At 39.4% G+C, this 20798-nt stretch overlaps 1 protein-coding gene across 6 annotated transcripts; it reads right to left on the bottom strand.

Moving 5' to 3' along the window:
* Positions 1 to 210: 210 nt before the first annotated feature.
* TMEM267 (transmembrane protein 267) lies at positions 211 to 20547 on the bottom strand. 6 transcript variants are annotated; one of them, XM_038535168.1, is made up of 4 exons: positions 20414 to 20547; positions 17980 to 18098; positions 5728 to 6115; positions 211 to 2671 (listed from the first exon to the last, which is right to left on the bottom strand). In XM_038535168.1, exons 3-4 carry the CDS (start codon positions 6037 to 6039, stop codon positions 2336 to 2338), a joined length of 648 nt encoding a protein of 215 aa, XP_038391096.1. In that variant the 5' UTR covers positions 6040 to 6115; positions 17980 to 18098; positions 20414 to 20547; the 3' UTR covers positions 211 to 2335. The 6 variants fall into 6 exon arrangements, 4 of the variants coding, with proteins under 4 accessions (XP_038391096.1, XP_038391095.1, XP_038391097.1 ...); XM_038535167.1 differs by lacking the exon at positions 20414 to 20547 and adding an exon at positions 20103 to 20223; XM_038535169.1 differs by lacking the exons at positions 17980 to 18098; positions 20414 to 20547 and adding an exon at positions 20103 to 20201.
* Positions 20548 to 20798: the final 251 nt, after the last annotated feature.

The raw sequence follows: 20798 nt of genomic DNA, 5'->3' as shown, positions 1-20798 counted from the left end.
GTTTTAATTTAGCCCACCACTTAAAGGAAACTAAGCTTGAGGATGAGTAGAAAACAGTTAAATGGCGGAAGTTCTTCTGAGTGGCTAGCATAACTAACATGGCCCAAGAAAACAGTAGACTGGAAGGTCACATCAGTGGACCAGCCTCCATTAAGTGAATGAAGGACATCTAGTGGATGGATAAAACAAATACATGCAAACAAGATATAATCCAATTTTCAATATAATGTATTGACACAAACTCTTTCGACAAGATAAAAAAAAAATGGTGGCATGGGAAGTTGGCTGTTATATTTCCACAGGTTACAACCACAGCTGTTACAGACCATGTAGAGGACAAGGAACATTTCTGATGGGAGAAGCAGAAATAAAGATAAACCCACACTTAAAATCTGCAGCTATTGTTCAAGCAAGGAGTCATGGTCAAGGTGAATTTCCATTCTAATACAAAAAGTTAGGACAGCCCCCAAAATGCCAGTGTGACATTATTAAATAAGGCTGTATATTTTAATGGCATTCCTTTAATATTGAGAAAGAAAAAAAGTAGAGTTTTATAATTCAGTCAGAAAAAGTGATATAAGATATATGCTTTATTCCCATGGATTTCTGAAATTATAGATTTAAAAAAACTCTACCTTGTTCAAATTTACCCCTGCTATTTAATATTATGACAACCAAACTGACACAATCATTGCTCCCGAAAGAACAGGTTATAACATCTAATACATTGCAGCCAATTGGTTAACAACAAAAAGAAAAACTAAAGAACATGAACTTTTACAACAATTTACAGAGCTCTTTTTTTTTTTAACTTAAATAAGAAAAATATGCTTTGGATAAGGCATTGCTTCAGCATTTCTCAGAGAATAAGGCACACAATCACTAGCATTACAAATCACAAATGTGTAAGAAAATCTCGACAGCAAATGGTACCTACGATACTTAAAAAAAAAAATCAAGTGCCTTCAGGGCACTGACTTTTATAACAAAGTAACATTAAACTATGAAAATGTAAAATTTCACAGCAACTAAATTTTCCTTCTCTAATAAAGGTCAATCATTTTTAACAGATCAACCTGAAAGAACAAAGAAAAAGCAAATTTCCTAAAACCCCTTCATTTTCAAAAACATGTTTCGTCTCTCAGTATCAGGCAGACATTTTTAAAATTACTTAACAATATATTTTAAAATAAGTGAGCAAATAAATTGATAGCAACTTAAACAACTTTAATGGCACATTCAGGAGTTTACATTTGAAACAACATTACTGGTAAGTCTTTTTTAGTGCCAAATCCAATTGCATGGTTATAAGCCAAGTATCAATATTTTGTTAATTTTTAACAAATACTTTGCTAAATTTAGTTATGTTTTTCAGAACAGTTAAAACCTTAACACATGAGAGTTTTGGGCAAGGATACTGAAAAATAATACTTGAGTAGGATGTTACTACAGCCATTAAATTACAATAATTATTTCCTAAAGTGATTCCTGAAACAATAATCTAGATCTACTGTTAGTATCTTTTATGAGTATTATAATTATTATCTTTTATGAAAATTATAATTTCTCACAAGGGCACCAAAACAGACTCTGCCAGTAATCACGACTCACTAAAGTACTTGGCTGATCAAACTTCATTCAGGATCAACATACATGAAATAAAGAAATGGGAGTGTTCACTATACATCTTATTCATGATCTAATTTATTTTGGCTGTTTCACTATTTTGGTATCTCAGGAAAATGCTGATACAAATGCTGACTTTACAAACTAGTTGCCCTAGGATTTGATCTGTTTTTCCTCCTGAAGTGGCCTGCCTTAAACAAATACCTCCAGAAAACTTAACTGGATGTCAATCTATTAAAGCTATTAGTAAAGCCAGGTAAACAGAAGAAACATCATCAAAAAAAAAAAAATGTATCATGGAATAAATGAAACTCTAATATTGTACTACAGTGTTAGAGAAGAGAGAATTATGACAAGATATGGTTTTTTAAGTGTACATGCTGGGGCACCTGGGTGGCTCTGTCAGTTAAACGTCTGCCTTCAGCTCAGGTCCTGATCAGGTCCTGGGATTGAGCCCTGCATCAGGCTCCCTACTCAGTGGGGAGTCTGCTTCTCCCTCTCCCCCTGCTATTCCTCCTGCATGTGCTCTCTGGCTCTGTCAAATAAATAAGTAAAATCTTTTAGAAAAAAGTGTACATGCCTCCTGAGCAAGAGGATTCAGGAATTATAATAATATAATATGTTGTTGAAAATTCATTTGATAGTGTCAGCTACCCTTAATTATCATTGTCTGAACCATTTGCTTCTCTAAGACTGACATACAGTTACCTCATACATCAATATGAATTCCATGTTTTGAAGACATCATTTGTCTGGTCCCTGTTAAATACATAATGAATGAACAGATGTGAGGTAAAGAGGAGGTGATTATGACATAAAGCCAGAATGGCAGTGGAGAAGTTTTTCCAAATGGGCATATCCACAAGCCATGACGAACTCCATCTCGGATATGATGTGAGGTCCAGGATATAAACAGCATCCAGGGAAGAAAGCACCATGAGTCTTTGAGCTTGAAAAGGTGCATAGTAAACTTCAGGGTCAGGGCCACAACTGGTATCACAGTAGAGCAGTGAAGAAAAGGTCTTCGTGGAAGAGTCAAAGCAGCCTGCCGGGGAAAGCAGTAGCTAGTATCATTTCCTTCTTGGCAAACAACATTTTAAAAAAGAATCTTTTATTTATTTATTCATGACAGGCACAGAGAGAGAGGGAGGCAGAGACACATGCAGAGGGAGAAGCAGGCTCCGTGCCGGGAGCCCCATGCGGGATTTGATCCCGGGAATCCAGGATTATGCCCTGGGCAGAAGGCAGGTGCAAAATCGCTGAGCCACCCAGGGATCCCTGGCAAACAACATTTTATAGATGCTTCTTAATATTCTAAAATATTTTCTAGGAGTCTATTAGAAATACAATGGATTAGTGCCGCCTTCAGTCCAGGGCGTGGAGTCCCACGTCAGGCTCCCTGCATGGAGCCTGCTTCTCCTCTGCCTGTGTCTCTGCTTCTCTCTCTCTCTGTGTCTCTATGAATAAATAAATAAAATCTTAAAAAGAAAAAGAAATATACAATGGAAACATTTTCTATGTCACCTCTGGACACATTACATCCATTTCATAGAAAGCAAATAAGATATGAGTAGGACATTCTTTGCATTAACAATTAAATCAAGATCTCGAGAACATAGCGATTAATTTTTTAAAGTTTCCTGGTATTTGCTTAGAAAAGTCACAATACAAATGTAATTTATATTCCAAATGTATGGTTTATGTAAATTTGGAGTTTTAGAGAATTAGCTGGGCCTCTAAGCATTGAAAAAAAACTACAACCAAATAAAATATCCTTCTACTAATAAAGGCACAAAGGGGAAATATTTTTGTTATCAACACTTCATATTAGCCTTGAATATTTTCAAAATGCACTTAACATTTAGGAAGATATTATTTTTAAAAGATTATATTTATTTATTCATGAGAGACACACACACACAGAGGCAGAGACACAGCAGAGGGAGAAGCAGACTTCATGCAGGGGGCCTAATGTGGGACTCGATCCCAGGACTCCAGGATCACGCCCTGGGCGGAAGGCAGGTGCTAAACCATTGACCCACCCAGGGGTCCCAGAAAGATATTATTTTAAATAAGTATTATAAAGTTGGGTTAAACTCCAGTAAAAATTTTAAACCATTACAAAAAATGTATTCACTAACTAAACAAATAAAAATTTAAGACTTAACCCCTGACTCTTTTTTTTTTTTTTTTAATTTTATTTATGATAGTCACAGAGAGAGAGAGAGAGAGGCAGAGACACAGGCAGAGGGAGAAGCAGGTTCCATGCACCCGGAGCCCGATGTGGGATTCGATCCCGGGTCTCCAGGATCGTGCCCTGGGCCAAAGGCAGGTGCCAAACCGCTGCGCCACCCAGGGATCCCCCTGACTGATTCTTGAGTAAGGAAGTTTTTTTTGTTTTTGTTTTTTAAATTTTATTTATTTGACAGAGAGTGAACAAGCAAGCAGGGGCAGAAGTAGGCAGAGGGAGAGAGAAGCAGGCTCCCCCCAGAGCAGGGAGCCCAATGCGGGGCTTGATTCCAGGACCCAGGGATCACGACCTGAGCCAAAGGCAGACGCTTAACCAACTGAGCCACCCAGGCACCTCTTGAGTAAGGAAGGTTTTGTTCTCACATACTCTAAAGGCTAATTTTCAATTAGATAATTTCTAAATAACATGGAAGTTGAGGGCAGTGAAGACTGCCTAAACCCGAATCTCCCCACACATTATAGACAGGGCAAATAAAACTATACCAAACCCCACTCAGCATAGACAGAAGTCAGAGAGTGCCGCAAATCCTAACGTATTAAAATACACACATCAGTGTGCTTTCTCTCCCACCATAAACCAGGAAAGGTGAGGGGACCTAAGATGGATCTACAATTACCACTGGAAAGAGAAACAATGAAAAGGGTCCTGGTTGATCAGAGCACTGGCTACAAAGCAAGGACTTAAATATGTGCATGAGTCAAAGCTTTAAAAAGCACTGGTTCTGGGGGAGAAGATGGCAGAATGGAAGGGACTGGAACCATTTGGACAATGGGTGGTAAAGAGGAAAAGGAAAAGTAAAAAAAAGAAAATTAGGAACCTGTAAAAAAATTAGAAGGCACAACCTTCTCACCACATTAAAATACAAGGCATCCCTTAAAGAGATTGTGCCTTGCCACTGTGTGAAGTCACAGGATCCTTAAACCAGTGTCTTTAGCTCCCACCTACAGACTGATCATCAGAGTTTATGCTACATTCTTCTTCCTTCTCCCTCCTCCATATTTTTAGCTGTTTTATTTCTTTTTTTAAAAAATATTTTATTTATTTATTCATGAGAGACAGAGAGAGAGGCAGAGACACAGGCAGAGGGAGAAGCAGGCTCCATGCAGGGAGCCTGATGTGGGACTTGATCCTGGGTCTCCAGGATCATGCCCTGAGCCAAAAGCAGGCACCAAACCGCTGAGCCACTCAAGGATCTCAGCTTTTTATTTTCCACTTGGCCAGAACACATCACGTTCCTGTATTGTTATTCCACCCTTGTCTCCGCACTGTATCATGCTCCTCAACAGCAGGGCGGGACAAGAAAGCCTGAGGAAATCCCTACTCGGAAGATAGCAAGCGTCTGAAGTTGACGTGATTAGCAGTTATACTCTAGATGTCCGAAGGGAAACGGACTCTACACCATCATTTATGAAGTCTACTTATTTTAATAGATACTAAAGATGTATGCATCTGGGATCCCTGGGTGGTGCAGCGGTTTGGAGCCTGCCTTTGGCCCAGGGTGTGATCCTGGAGACCAGGGATCGAATCCCACGTCGGGCTCCCGGTGCATGGAGCCTGCTTCTCCCTCTGCCTGTGTCTCTGCCTCTCTTTCTCTCTCTGTGTGACTATTGTAAATTAAAAAAAAAAAAAAATGTATGCATCTTTGGCACTTTGTGATGCCAAATAACTTGATTAGCAATATGTTTGTTCACCTTCAGGGAAGTACTAAGTGATGAAAAAAACTGGATGAATGGGCTTTCTTATTTTAAAATAAGGATAGTCTTCTCTAGCTCTAAAATGATCTCTAGATCAATATAATGGTGGTAAAGAAAAATTAAAGACCAGAAAAATTAAACATATATGCTTCTTACCTTTAAAGATAAAGATCCAGCTAGAAAAAAGTGGTCTACATCAATAACAGAGGCTAAAAATCCAGCTAAAATGATTTCTCCAAAGTCAGTTGTCTTCTTGACTCCAATGACAATCGCCCACAACCACATGCCAATCACGCAATGTACTGCGTTATCTGAGAGAGCTCGAAGCCAGTCATTTTGCTGAATTATTGAAAACTGAAGAAGTCTGTCGGCTACCAGGCAAAATATCCCCAGACCAAGGCTAGAGATAAGAGACTCAGTGCTACAAGACTGGAGTAAAGCATGGGTCTTCTCAGCCTCAGATGCCATCACAGACAATACATCAGTATATACTAAAAGCCATGAGGAAACAAACCACTTATTCTTGTGTACATTCCCAGACACCCTAAAATAGAAAGCAGGGGAAAATATTAATGCCATATAACATTTAAACAAAACAGTATTAGCAATAATTTCATAAATACAAAACCCAGCTGTAAAAATTGGTATCTTTTTTAAACTGTCGTCAGTTTTATTTTTCCCAACTTCATTGAGATATAATTGATATATAACACTTTCTAAGTTTAAGCTTACACTGTGATGATTTCATATAGACATACTGCAAACGGATTACCAAATAAGGTTAATCTCTGTCACCTCAGACAGTTACCTTTTTGTGCATGTGGAGAGAACGTTAAGACTACTCTCTTAGTAAATCATAAATATAAAAAAATTGTACTTCTTATATGTTGTGTACAATATGCCACGCAGCCCAAAGAGAACAGGTTAGCTTTATTGCAGGAACAACAGATTACATGATAGTATGTATCCAGGCGAATTTAAGAAAGCCTACCAACTGTAATCTATTACTTTGAAGTCATCAAATAGTTCTCTCAGCAGTGTGTGCCACATGGTAGTGGGCATCCATTGCGTCTCTGTATCCATCAACTATCTCCATACTTCTGAAAACAGCATCTCCTTTCCTTTAGGAAAATTGTTAATCACAATACCCAAACTCTGGTGCTGATCAATTAGAATTCCCTCTCTTATCAGTAGTAGTAATTACTTAGTAATTACTAATTAGTCATCATTTTCCAGTAGTGATTAGACTAGGGTGAATAACCTAGTGATTAAGGTGACCCAGGCTAGGCCAATCAGACTTCCTTCTAGAACTTTCCTAAGTGGAGCTGGTAGGGGATAGCTCCTTTCCTTCTTACAGACCTGGGCTCCACTACATGGAACAGCCTAAGAAAAAAGAACCATAAAAAAGAAGAAAGAAAGAAAAGAAAGAAAAGAAAGAAAGAAAGAAAGAAAGAAAGAAAGAAAGAAAGAAAGAAAGAAAGAAAGAAAGAAAGAAAAGAAAAGAAAAGAAAGAAGAAAGAAAGAAAGAAAGAAAGAAAGAAAGAAAGAAAGAAAGAAAGAAAGAAAGAAAGAAAGAAAGAAAGAAAGAAAGAAAAAGAACCATAAAGACATCCACAACTCAGGTCCAATCTTTAAGTTTCTCAGAGCTGCCCTAGTTCAAGCAGCTTACCCTTTACTTCTATGAGCTACCCCCACATTCTTCCAACAAATCCTCTTTTTTTTTCTGTTGCCTCTAATCACAGAACTTTAACTGATATAAAAATGGCAATCATAATTCTGTGCTGAGTGCTTACCTGGCATAGAATACTAAATCAGTTATTCAGTTACAGTTATCAATATTATGTGATACCTGAAGTTTTTGATTTGCATTATTTTAATTTTGAGACTAAAGAATAACTAAATGGGGATCCCTGGGTGGCACAGTGGTTTGGCGCCTGCCTTTGGCCTGGGGCACGATCCTGGAGACCCAGGATCGAATCCCACGTCGGGCTCCCTGCATGGAGCCTGCTTCTCCCTCTGCCTGTGTCTCTGCCTCTCTCTCTCTGTGTGTGACTATCATGAATAAATAAATAAAATCTTAAAAAAAAAAAAGAATAACTAAATGATGTATTAAGAATAATTCAACTTCTATTCTGTAATAAAAACTATTCATAGCTCATTAAATATATTCTAAAATTTACAGGGAAACACAAAAGATCTAGAATGGGAAAATAATTTGGAAAAAGATGAGCTAAGCTGAAGGACTTAACACACTGTCTGACTTCAAGTCTTACAAAGCTGCCGTAATTAAGACAGTGTGGTATCGGTATAAAGATAGACAGAGCAATGAAACAGAAAAAAAGTGGGACCAGAAATAGATCCACATAGGAGTGTCTGGGTGGCTCAGTCAGTTGAGCACCTGACTCTTGATCTCAGCTCAGGTATTTTATTTTTAAATATTTTATTTATTTATTCATGAGAGACACACAGAAAGAGGCAGAGATGCAGACAGAGGGAGAAGTGGACTCCCTACAGGGAGCCTGATGCAGGACTTGATCCCAGGACCCAAGGATCAGGACCTCAGCCAAAGGCAGATGCTCAACCACTGAGCCACCCAGATACGACTTAGCTCAGGTCTTGAGCTCAGGTTTGTGAGTTCAAGACGCATGTTGGACTCCACACTCAGTGTGGAGCCTACTTAAAAGAAAAGAAGAGAAAAAATAAATTAAAAAGAAACAGATCCATGTATACACTGTCAATTGATTTTTGACAAACATGCAAAAGCAAGTAAATAGAGAAAAGACAGTCCTTTCACCAAATGGTGCTAGAACAACCGCATCGACTGCAAAAATAATGAACTTCAATCCATATTTGACTCCATATACAAAATTTAAGTCAAAATGATCAGACTTAAAACATAAAATAGGGGCAGCCCGGGTGGCTCAGTGGTTTAGCGCCACCTTCAACCCCGGGCCTGATCCTGAAGACCTGGGATCGAGTCCCACATCAGGCTCTCGGCATGGAGCCTGCTTCTCCCTCTGCCTGTGTCTCTGCCTCTCTCTCTGTGTCTCTCATGAATAAATAAATAAAATCAGCAAAAAAAAAATAAAATAAAATAAAATAAAATAAAATAAAATAAAATCTTAAAAAAAAATAAAAATAAAAAAGACATAAAACTACAAAAATTCTGGAAGAAAACAATATTTTTGTGTCCTTGGGTTATGCAAAGAGTTCTTAGAAGCAACATCAAAGGGATCCCTGGGTGGCGCAGCGGTTTAGCGCCTGCCTTTGGCCCAGGGCGCGATCCTGGAGACCCGGGATCGAATCCCACGTCGGGCTCCCGGTGCATGGAGCCTGCTTCTCCCTCTGCCTCTGTCTCTGTCTCTGTCTCTCTCTCTGTATGACTATCATAAATAAATAAAAGTTAAAAAAATAAAAAAAAAAAAAAAAAAAAAAAAAAAAGAAGCAACATCAAAAAGGTCGATCTGTTTTGTAAAAACTGATAAATTGAACTTCATCAAAATTAAGAACTACTGTTCTTTGAAAGACAATGTTAAAAGAATGAAAAGATAAGCCACAGACTGGTAAAATATATTAAAAAAGAGAAATAAAACTAATACAAAAATGGGCAAAAGGTCTGAAAAGATACTTTACAAAGAGGATATACAGGTGATCAATAAGCACATGAAATATGCTCAACATCATTAATCATTAGGGAAATGCACATTAAAACCACAATGAGATACAAGACATACCTATTAGAATGCCTAAAATTAAAGACTTTTCTCAAATGTACAAAAGATGTGGAGCAACCAGAACTCTCATACATTACTGGTGGAAATGTAAAATAAACCACTTTTCAGTTTCTCATAAAGTTAAATATACTTCTATCATAGATTCAGTCATTCTACTTCTAGGTATTTACCTGAGTAAATGTGAGCTTACATCTACACGAAGACTTGTACATGATTGTTAATAGCAACTTTATCTACATTAGCTTTGACCCGGAAACAACTCAACTGGATAAACAAAATATAGAATAAAAAGAAACAAAAAAGTGATACCTAAAAAAAATTGACGAACCTCAAAATAATAGTGAAATAAGGCAAACCAAAAAGAAGAGAGAGTACATAGTCAAAACCCATGGAACTATACAACACAAAGAATGAAGCCTAATGTAAACTGTGGACTTCAATATACCAATGTTGGTTTATTAATTGTGACAAGTGTAACACACTAATGCAAAACATTAGTAAAAGGGAGGAATGTGTGTAGAGGAAGAAGTAACATATGGGAATACTCTGTACTATCTGCTCAATTTTTCTGTAAACCTAAAACTGCTATAAAAAAGAAAAGTCTTAATTTTTAAAAAGTAAATAAATGAAGCAAGCATGAGAAATGTTATAATTGTTTAGTATAGGTAATAGATATACTATTGTTCATTATACTATCTTCTAGTTTCCTACATGTTTGAAATTTTCATTTATAAATGTTTTTAAAAGAATATTTAACATGATTCCATTTATATAAAATTCTAAAAAATGGAAACCAATTTAAGTGACAGAGAGCAGACTGGGATAGGAGAGGCCAGAGGGATTAAAAAAGGGGCATAAGGAAACTGTCAGAACAGATGTGTTCATTATCTTGATTGTGGTGATAGTTTCATGGTTTATAGTTTCATATATACATCAAAATGTATCAAAATATACATTTTAAATATGTACAGTTTATTATGTGTCAGTTATGCCCCAACAAAGATGTTAAAAAGTTAGGAAAATATACTATATTGTCAATAACAACAGCAGGCTTTCATGCAAAAGGAGCCCTCTAAAAAACAAGAGGATATGGAGATGAAAAGCCTGATTGCCCAAATAAAAGCTCAACAGGAACCATGCACAGTAAAATGAATGCTTCAAAAAACACAGTAAGTAAGAACGTTTTCCAAAAGCTTGATGGGAAAAAAAAAATGAGAGTTGAACACTGAAAGAAAAAAAAAAAGATAAATTCCCTTAGAGTTTCCAAATCCTGTCCCCCACCAAAAAAAAGTTATCTGCAAAAGGAGAATGTAATTTATATCAATAATAAATGCCAAAATATTGTGAAGCAACATTTATAAAGCTCTGAGAGAAAAAGGATCATGACCGTAGGATTCTACATGAACTCTATTATGGCACCTCTGTAACAATCATGAATTTCAATAGTTTTGCCTTAGAAATTATAATAGCGAGGTGCCAGGGTGGTTCAGTCAGTTAAGCATCTGCCTTCAGCTCAGATCATGATCACAGGGTCCTGGGCATCTGGCTCCCTGCTCAGCCAGGAGTCTGCTTCTCCCTCTCCTCTGCCCCTCCCCCTGCTCATGCTCTCTTTCAAATAAATAAGTAAAATCTTTAAAAAACCTCTCTTTTTTTTGGCGGGGGGGGGGTCCCTAGGTGGCTCAGCAGTTGAGTGTCTGCCTTTGGCTCAGGGCGTGATCCTGGGATTCAGGATCAAGTCCTGCATCAGGCTCCCTGCGAGGAGCCTACTTCTCCCTCTGCCTGTGTCTCTGCCTCTCTCTCTCTCTGTGTCTCTCATGAATAAAAAAGACTTTTTAAAAAAAGATTTTATTTATTTATTCATGAGAGACACAGAGAGAGAGAGGCAGAGCGAGAGGCAGTTCCCTGAGGGGAAACCAATGGAGGACTAAATCCTAGGACCCGGGGATCACAACCTGAGCCAAAGGCAGATTCTCAACCACTGAGCCACCCAGGTGCCCCTCAAAAAATCTTTAAGAGAAAAAAAGAATTTATAACAGCTATATATGATTTCTGGGGGAAAAAGAATGGAAGAACAGGACTTCTAAATCTCTAGGGAGAGAGAAGAGGAATAAAGAAACCTTGATCAGTACAGCAAAACAGAAAATGGGGAAAAAAAAAAAGAGAACTTTACTGTCACTCTGACCCCCTAAAGAGTAAAAGAGACCAATCATCAAACACAAATACCACAATAAATGTGGATGTATCAAATTTATCTATAAAGAAATAGATTGGGACAAAAGGAAACATCCAAATTATTGTTCATAAAAAAATATTTCAAACAGTTTCAGCAATATATAAAATAAAGAAATAAGAAAATATACAAGCCAAATAAAGCAGCCATCGTAATACTAATATCAAATATAGATTCATGGCAAAGGACTCAGTGGGGCTAAAAGGGATAAAATATTCAAGTCATAGTAAAGTTATATGAGAAAATGCTTACAGGGCACTGGGTGGCTCAGCTGGTTAAGCGTCCGACTCTTGATTTCAGCTCAGATCATGATCCCAGGGTCGTAGGATTGAGCCCAAAAGTCAGGCTCCATACTCAGAGTGAAGTCTGCTTGCAAATCTTTCTCCTCTCCCTCAGTGCCTTCCCACCCCCCATGCTCGCTCTCTCGCTCTCTCTCTCGCACTCCTGTGCTCTCTAAAAATAAATAAAATCTTAAAAAAAAAGATGCATACGTGACAAACAGCAAAACAGTAAGATATGCAAATTAAATCAAGTAGCCAAAAATAGGTGTAGATAATCTGAATAATATAAATTTGATTTCATACGCAGGTCTAAAATTACAAATTTTACATGGAAAACACATTCTCTCTAAATGTCCATGAAACATTTACAAAAGTTAACTACCCATTTGCTCATCCATAAGAAAAACGTCCACAAAATCTAAAAACTGGAAATGTTCAGGCCGAATTCTCTGACCACATTGCAATACAATTCATTTCTAAATTGTTAAAAAAAAAAAAATAGAGTGGCCTAGTTAGCTCAAAGAAACTAAGCTTAAATGGTGGTGCAAATAATACCTTTAGAGCCAGGAGACTTGTTTTGAAGTATCTACGCTCTGTGCACATTTCAGGAAGGAAAACAAAAGTTCAGAGAGCAAGGACTCTGTTTATTATTATACCTTTCACACATACTAAGTGCTCAATAAGTGTTGAATGAAGTCATGAAAATTCTTCATTCACTGTATCTGTTATCCAGAAGGTATTGCAAATTAAATACTTTAATGGCATTTAGTAAAATGTAACATCCATTCCTGGGATCTGCATTTTTAGCGAGTATGAATACCAGGTAATTCTTATATTCACTAAGCATTGTGAGAAACACTAGTTTATCAGAAACAAAAATGATGAAAACCAAGAAACATTACCTTAAAAGTTAGAAACAGTATAGCTATTAGAATATTGTTCTGGCAGTTTCACTCTAAGTAATGAGGGAAGGGAGGGGCAGGGAGGGAGTGGGGAAAGAAAATGTATCATTACTTCACCAGGAAGAAAAAGGTAATTGCATCAGTTTGCAAGTAAACCCACAGCCTATTAAAGAGAATCCACTGAAAAGCATTAGAATTTAAATTGCACAGGGTGCCTGAGTGACTCAGATGGTTAAGCATCTTTCAGCTTCAGTCGTGATCTCAGCGCCCTTGGGATCCAGCCTGGAGTCAGGCTCCCTGCCCAGTGGGGAGTCTGCTTCTCCCTCTCTCAGCCTCTCCCCGCTGTTCATGCGATCGCTCTCTCTCACTGTCTCAAATGAATAAATAAAACCTTTTAAAAAAAGAATTTAAGTTGTAAATGATGGCTAATTCAAGATAAATACTAATCTTTATAATATACAAGCAATCATCATAAGAAAAAAATGGGAAAAAGAATGTTCACAACAGCAATAAAAACCCAAACACCAAGGAATAATCTAAACAGGAAATATTTATGAAGAAAACAACAAAGTTGTATTAAAGAACACAAAAGATCAATCAGTTCTTTAGAGCTCTGGTGGCTTCATACTATATTGATTCAGCTTAGCTGGAAGCACATTTTTCAGAATTCCCTTCCTTGTGAAGTTCTTATATAGTTCTTCCTTGCATCGTAGTGATGACTGTAGGAGGCACCGTGCATGAGACCAGGGAAGCAGAAGTGAAGCAGCAGCCACATTTGGCAGTAAGCCACACTTGCAAGTCCAGTGCCAGACACACTGTAGAGCTTGCCCATGATCTGTTAGCTCTCCTTGTTGGCGTGGGCAAACGGGCTGGCCTGCAGCTCCTTCGGCTTCTCCAAATGCCAGGTCTGCATGTGCAACCCCAGCGTCAAGAGTGCTAGCCTCTCCTGCCGATCACCCACAGCATCAAAACTGGAGTTGATGAGAAGCCAGTGCAGATTCCATCCTGTCCTTGCTCTCCTCCACATCCGCATTTCCTTCTTCAATGTCTGTCTAGTTGATCTGTAACCACTTCAGGCTTAACAACAGACTCAGGGGCAGGAGTCTGACCAGACTGCTTTGCCAGCCCCCACAATTACAGGTCTAACCCCTGCATAAATCTTGCATTCTTTAGGAGGCAAAGTAGTTCTGCTTCTTTGATGGAGCTTAACTATACAAGAGCCAGAGCATTTTATTGAGTAAGAAGAAAACACTGATGGTATTATTATTCTCAAATGGAACCTATAAATTTAGTATCATTCTAATTAAAATCATGAAGGGATTTTCTTGTAGGCACCTCACAAAACATTTCTAAATTTCACTTAAAAGAGTAAATGCCAATAAACTTGAAAAAGCGGAGTAATGGGTGCCTGAGTGGCTCACTTTTTTGGGTGTATGCCCCCTGGCTTAGGTCATGATTTCAGGGCCCTCGGATCAAGCCCCACATCGGGCTCCTCCTTGGCAGAGAGTCTGCTTCTCCCTCTTCCTCTCCCTCTGTGCTCTCTCTCACACTCTCTCAAATAAAATCTTTAAAAAAAGAGAAAGAAAAGCAGAGTAATATGAGTACTGAAAAGTGAATGCAAAGTCCAGAAATCGATTAAGTGTGTGAATGGGGAATATATATATAACTCTAAATTGGTAGAGGAACAATTATTAAACTCAGATCCTATATCAGTTAGGGTTCTTTTTTTTTTTTTTTGTTAGGGTTCTTAAGTGCATGGAAAAGAAAACACTTTGGCAGTAAATGCAAAAAAAAGAATTTATTAAAAGGGTATTGGGAAATCACAGATTTGCCAGGTTGTAAAAATGAGGCCTCAAAGTTATGCCTCAAGCACCTCAGTGAAAATGACACCAGACAAACTGGTCTGGTGAAGACCTCCCTACTACTGAGACCACCTTACACTGCCTAACACTTGTCACTAGATATTACCACTGGCTTTGTGCCACAGCTGCACTATCTGCTGCCACCATGGAAGACTCTTGGCAGTACATTTATTTGATCCCAATACAAATTTTGGAGTGGGGCAGGGTATGTGTCTGATTGGCTGGGCTTATATCACATGACTAGCTGCAAGGGAGGTTGGAAAAGATAGAATTTGGCCTTTTCAGCCTATATTGTAGAAAGTGGGCTCTTTGTTTCTTCCACTTGCATTAGAACAGCATGCTCACAAATATACTATGCTGGATAGGAAGTGAGGAGTCCACACTAGTAGTCAGTTAGGTTTTAATTGCCAAGTAATACTGGAGAGAGTCAATCATCAGATGAAACCTGAAATTGGGTCATCTGCTTTCAATCTGTGCAATGCATAGTTTAATATGGTAAAGCTGTTTAATCAAACAACTCTAGGTTTTAAAATGTCACATTCACATAGACTAGAGTTTTACAATATAATAGGATGTTTCCCCGGTTAAATTAAGAAAGGGAATCAGTTTCATTGACTAGCTCCCTGGAAAACTTCTTTGATTAAACAGCTTTTGTAATCAGTTTGGTTATCAAATTTGGGATATTTACATGACTTTGTAAACTGACTTCTACATAGTTCAGCTAGCTTGACTTTTAGAGAAGAGCTCAAAATTATTTTTTAAATGTTGAAACAGGGCAGCCTGAACGGGGGGGGGGGGGGGGGGGGGGGGGGGTGTGCTCAGCTCAGCGGTTTAGTGCCACCTTCAGCCCAGGGCCTGATCCTGGAGACCTGGGGTTGAGTCCCACGTTGGGCTCCCTGCATGGAGCCTGCTTCTCCCTCTGCCTGTGTCTCTGCCTCTCTCTCTGTCTCTCATGAATAAATAAATAAAATCTTTAAAACAAACATACAAACATACAAATAAATAAAATGTTGAAACACAGGACTACCTAAGAATGTAAAACTTATATATGGCAAAGTTAAAGACAAATGGAGGAAATTTAGAACCTTTATGATGGGGAAAGATTCAAATTTTACTTTATTAAGGGATCTTAAAATTAAGAAGGAAAAGTAAGTATCCCAATAATAAAGTGGGCAATGTCTATGAAAAGGCAATCTGGAAAGGGAAGAAATACAAATGATAAAAAAAATTACAGGTTTCAATTTTATTAGCAATCAATTGAATTTAAATTAAAACAATGAGATTTCAATGTAAATTGATAAAAGATTGCTAATGCTGTTAGTAGTGGTAGGGAAATGACCCTTCACGTTGTGTATTAGCAGGATTATAAATTGGTATAATTTTCTAGTGGATAATTTGATAATATGAATCAAAAATCCTTTAAAAATGAACAAATATTTTTAAAAAGGCTTTATTTATTTTAGAGAGAGCACACAAGCAGGGAGAGGGATAAAGGGAGACGGAGAAGCAGACTCCCCATTGAGCAGGGAGGCCTACATGGGGCTCAACTCTAGGACCCTGAGATCATGATGTGAGCTGAATGCAGACGCTTAACTGAGTCACTCAGGTGCCCCAAAAATGAGCAAATATTTTTGACTCTGCATTTTCAATTATAGGAATTTATCCAAAGAAAATAAGTAGATTTAAATACAAAGAATTACATATGGATATTCAGCATTAGCATAGTTTATAAGGAAAAATTAGAAACTCTATGTCCCAAATATAAGACCAGTGAAATAAATGCCACACAACTATGGAGCCATTAAAACAAACAAACAAACAAACAAAAAACTATTCTCATCTTTATTGACATGAAAAGATGCTCAACATATTAAAATTTTAAATGTAGCCTATAAAATATGTAAAATTTTAATTTTGGTTAAAAATACATACATACGCTGCATATTTAAAAATATAAGAAACTAACTGTTCACTTGGCTTGCATTTCACTCATGGGCTTAAATATGATCAGTACTTTCTTCCCCTTTCTTTGGTTCCCTAAACATTTTCTTTTCTTTTTTGTTGTTTTTTAGAGAGAGAGAGAGAGAGAGAGAGACAGAGCATGCAGGCAGGGGTGAGGGCAGCAGATGGAGAGGGAGAAAGAAAATCTTAAGCAGACTCCATCCATGCTCAATGTGGAGCCCGACATGGGGCTACACACAGGGCTGATCTCATAACCCTGAGATCATGACCTGAGCCAAAATCAAGAGTTGGACGCTTAACGGACTTATCACCCAGCCACCCATAATTTCCTAAACATTTTCAATGTCTTACTATTATGGCCATAAGACAAATAAAGCTACTCTGAAGTTAGTCAGAAGCATTAAACAGCTCAGACCATGATGCTACAGTCAGTCTTTTAAAAGCATTTTTGAAAAGTAGAAACATACTTAAAACTTTATAAATATGTACTAATAAAAATATTAAAATTTATATCAATAAACATTAATAAAACTCTGTAAGTCAAATTAATAACATAAAAATAATTTATTCACATTTATGTATTAGTTGGCCCAAAGTCTGTACAAAAGATTTATATATTTCCAGGTGAAATAAAGTTATATAGATTCCTTTAATTCTTTCATATTGTGAGGAAGACTTGCTTTGCATAGAACTGTTTTGTTAATGATAATGGGATCTACAACAAACCTCAAATTCTCGGTCATTTGCAATAATGAAATTGTTCTGAAAATCACTAAGATTGGGTTAAAGTCTACGGACTCTTCTAGGATTCCACACACTTTCAAGCAGGAGTTATAACCAAAATCTAAAAAAATGCAAAAGATATCCCCAGGGTCATGAATCCTTTCTATACACCTCAGGATTTTCAATCATTTGTTTCTACTTTACAAAATAAACTCTTGACACTGGCATGGATAAAGAAGTTAACATGTTTAAAGGTTCAGTGCATATAATTTTAAAGTACATGAAATATCCCTTTGAACCAAGGACAGATGCCAGTATTCACTTAGCTGGAGGGGAACTGGGACACATAAATTTCAATTAATGACCAAGCCAGAGAGGTGCTACACTAAGCAGCAATATCTCCCTCCTTCAGTAAGCTGTGGCGTGCAAATCAGCCTAAAGAAAAAAGGCCGCTTAGGTTGAAGAGTGTAAGAATGTAGGCTGGACACACATAGAAGCTCAACAGAAAAGCTCTCCTGCCACTCAAACTATGCTCATATATTTATTACAAACTCATTTTCAGATCTTATCCCAGAAAGGGAACAAAAATAAAAAGTCATTATTCACTTAATTGCAAACTGCATGATGCCACTATAAAGCCACTGCATTACATCCATCCTCTTTTACTCTTGAAACAATTTTTACCACCCCAAAATATATTTAAATGTTACTAACCTTGTGTTTTACATAAGTTCAGATTCTAAAAAGATGGGGTGGCTAAAGACGTGTTACAAGCAAAGTGAAACATCAAAAGATCACTTCAAGTACTTAAATGATGATCCAAATTTAGTGACCTGAAAAAGAAAACCTTATTGTTCAACTATATTATGGTTTATGAATAGGAACAAATACATATAATGGGATAGGACAAAATGCACTTTACAAGTGAGAGGTATAAAACAGCTTGCTGGATAAGAGGGGAGCAAAAAGCTAATGAGTGAATGTGGAAGTAGATCCCTCAGCCCCCATCAAGTTTTTAGATGCCCGCAGCCCTGCAAACATCTGGACTACAACGGCATGGGCCGCTGAGCCAGAATCACTCAGCTAAGCCTCTTCCAAAGTCCTAGGCCCACAGACATAGTAAGATAATACTTGTTAAGTGTTTAAGCCTCTAAGTTTCGGGGTAATTTGTCATACAGTAATACATATCTAACACAACACTATTTCCATTTTTACAATGGTGTAATTATGGTCCCAGAAACACAATTCTGACATCTATTCCACTCCAACTGTATTAGTGCAGATATTTAACATCGCTGGCTTAGATTCTGAGTATGAGGATAAGAAAAAAAAAACAAAACACTTTTTGAGAAAGAACTTTACTAAGTATACCGCCTTTTATTTATTGTCTCTGATGAGGACGTCCAAGTGTACCCATTTTTCTTCATACCTTTTTCTTCCTTTTTCCACTTCCTACCCCTCCCCTACAAACAGAATGGACTCTGGAACCTCAAAAACTACAAAATAACTTTATTCTACATGCTTACTTTTGTTGGGAAGTTTCCTTAATAGTAATTACAATTTTCTTTTAACCTTGCCATGCATAAAATCTAGTGTGAAGGCATCTAATAATAAATGTTTCATTATGCAAGTACAAAGGGTAAGCAGGTAAGCATCTCTCAGCCTATGAACTAAAAATATCTGGAGGATGACTTCTCGTCTCCTAACGCCCATAACAAGTCCTTATGACTCGCAGCCACTTTCTACGATGGCCAAATTGTCACACCCCATCCCGTTTCAGTAAAATGCCATCAACTATGGGATCTTTAAAGTACACAGAGCAGTAATATTTGCTTTCCTTAATTCCACAAACATAATTAGCCAGTTACTTTAATTACACACTACTGTGCAGTTTGTTACTAATCTCAGACAAATCTTTCTGCCAAAACAACGAACAAATTCTCAACGTAAATAGCATCTGCTTCACTCTCCCTTCACACAAATATTTACAAAGACCTGAGGTAAAGGCAGCCCATAATCTGGTAACTACCTTCAGTACAGACTTTACAAACAAGTCTTCTTCAATGTCAGTGCTGTGAAAGTTAATTTATTTTTTAAATTAATTTTTTTTTTTTTTTTTTTTTTTTTTTTACTGTTTCAAATACATTTAATCTCCAAAGAGGCGGTTTCTCAAGCAGGTAGGAAGCTTGATTTTAATTTTTAAAAGTAATCTCAACACCGAAGATGGGGCTGAGGCTGGAACAGACTCCGCCGCCTGAGCCGGCCAGGTGCCCCTAATCTATTTAATTTTTTAATGCTAGAATACCTAAAGCAGATGCTAGATCTTTTTTTTTTTTTTTTTTTAGATGCTAGATCTTAATGCGGCTAATGTGCCAAGGAGAGAAGCACAAACCCTGCTCACTTGCACAGAAACTTTATATAGTCTGAATAGGAGATGTTTAGTTCCTACACCACTAGGAATAAAACATGCGGTTCCGAATTTAGACATCTATCGGGGGCTCAGCAAATTCCCCGAATCATCCCTTCCGAAGGCTGGTGTGATGCAACACGCCGGGCGGGCGGGCCTCGCGTTAGGAACCCAGCCCTCGCCAGCGGCGTAGGGACCCGGCGCACCTGCGCGCTCTCCCGCCCGCGGGGTCCGGGGCGCCGGGGCAAGGCGGCAAGGGGCCAGGGCGCGACCCCCGCCGCCCCGGGCCGGGCCGGGCCGAGCCGAGCCGAGGAGCCCACCGGCGGCCCGGGACCGCCCGCCGAGCACACCCCGCTGGCTCTCGGGGCCCGCGCGCTCGCCGCCCCTCACGCCCTCCCCACTGGGACCTGGAGCCAGCCCGGCTTCCCACCTCGGGGCGCAGCTCCGGGGCGTCCGCTCGGCCCCCCGCCGCCCGGCCGCTCGCCGAGCTCAGCCGCGCCCGCGTCCGGCTCTCCCGGCTGAAGCCCGCGGCGCGCTCGGCGGCCCCGCCCCTCCGCCCCGCCCCCCCGCGGCCGGCACCACAGAGACGCGGGCCGCCGGCCAGAGGGGCTCCAGCCCGGAAGGTCGGCGCAGAGGACGCCGGGATAGTGGCCCCCCTCCTGGCCGACGAGCGCGGGTAGCTCGGTGTTTGGTGGCGCCGGTGCTCTCCTGAGCCTTCCCCGCCGTGCCCCGTTAGGAGACCTTTAGGAAGCGGGGTGGGAAGGCAAGTGCCTCGTCGGCCTCCTCCGTCGAACCTGACGTTGGCGGCGCCGTGTCCCAGCCTCGGCCGCCGACAGACCCGCGACGCACCGCTGCTGGCGGCCGGGAAGCTGGGGACGCCGCAGGGGCGTGCGGGGTGCGGGGTGCGGGGTGCACGGGCCTGCGCGCGGACGCCGAGAGCCGCGGGCCGTCCGGGCCGGGCCGATATCCGGCTTCTGTGCTCGGTCTTTGGGTGGGCTCCGGAGGCGTTCAGGCTGCGGGGGCCGCCTCCCCTCCGCGGCGCTCCGGCGCCCCCTTCGGGACCTGTTGATAATTACTCTTCGCGGCTTAGTGGGCGTGGTGGGGGCCACACGTCCTCGTGGCCGCA

The sequence above is a fragment of the Canis lupus genome, chromosome 4, assembly GCF_011100685.1.
Source record: "Canis lupus familiaris isolate Mischka breed German Shepherd chromosome 4, alternate assembly UU_Cfam_GSD_1.0, whole genome shotgun sequence".
In the NCBI taxonomy this organism is placed as follows: Eukaryota; Metazoa; Chordata; class Mammalia; order Carnivora; family Canidae; genus Canis; species Canis lupus.
This window is presented reverse-complemented; position numbering and strand designations above follow the sequence as displayed.

Bases quoted from the DNA above. Each gene is read 5' to 3' on its own strand.
- TMEM267 (XM_038535168.1), bottom strand. From the start codon at position 6,039: ATGGCATCTGAGGCTGAGAAGACCCATGCTTTACTCCAGTCTTGTAGC. The intron at 2,672-5,727 runs GTAAGAAGCATA...TTTCCCCGGCAG, and splicing joins CTGGATCTTTATCTTTAAAG to GCTGCTTTGACTCTTCCACG.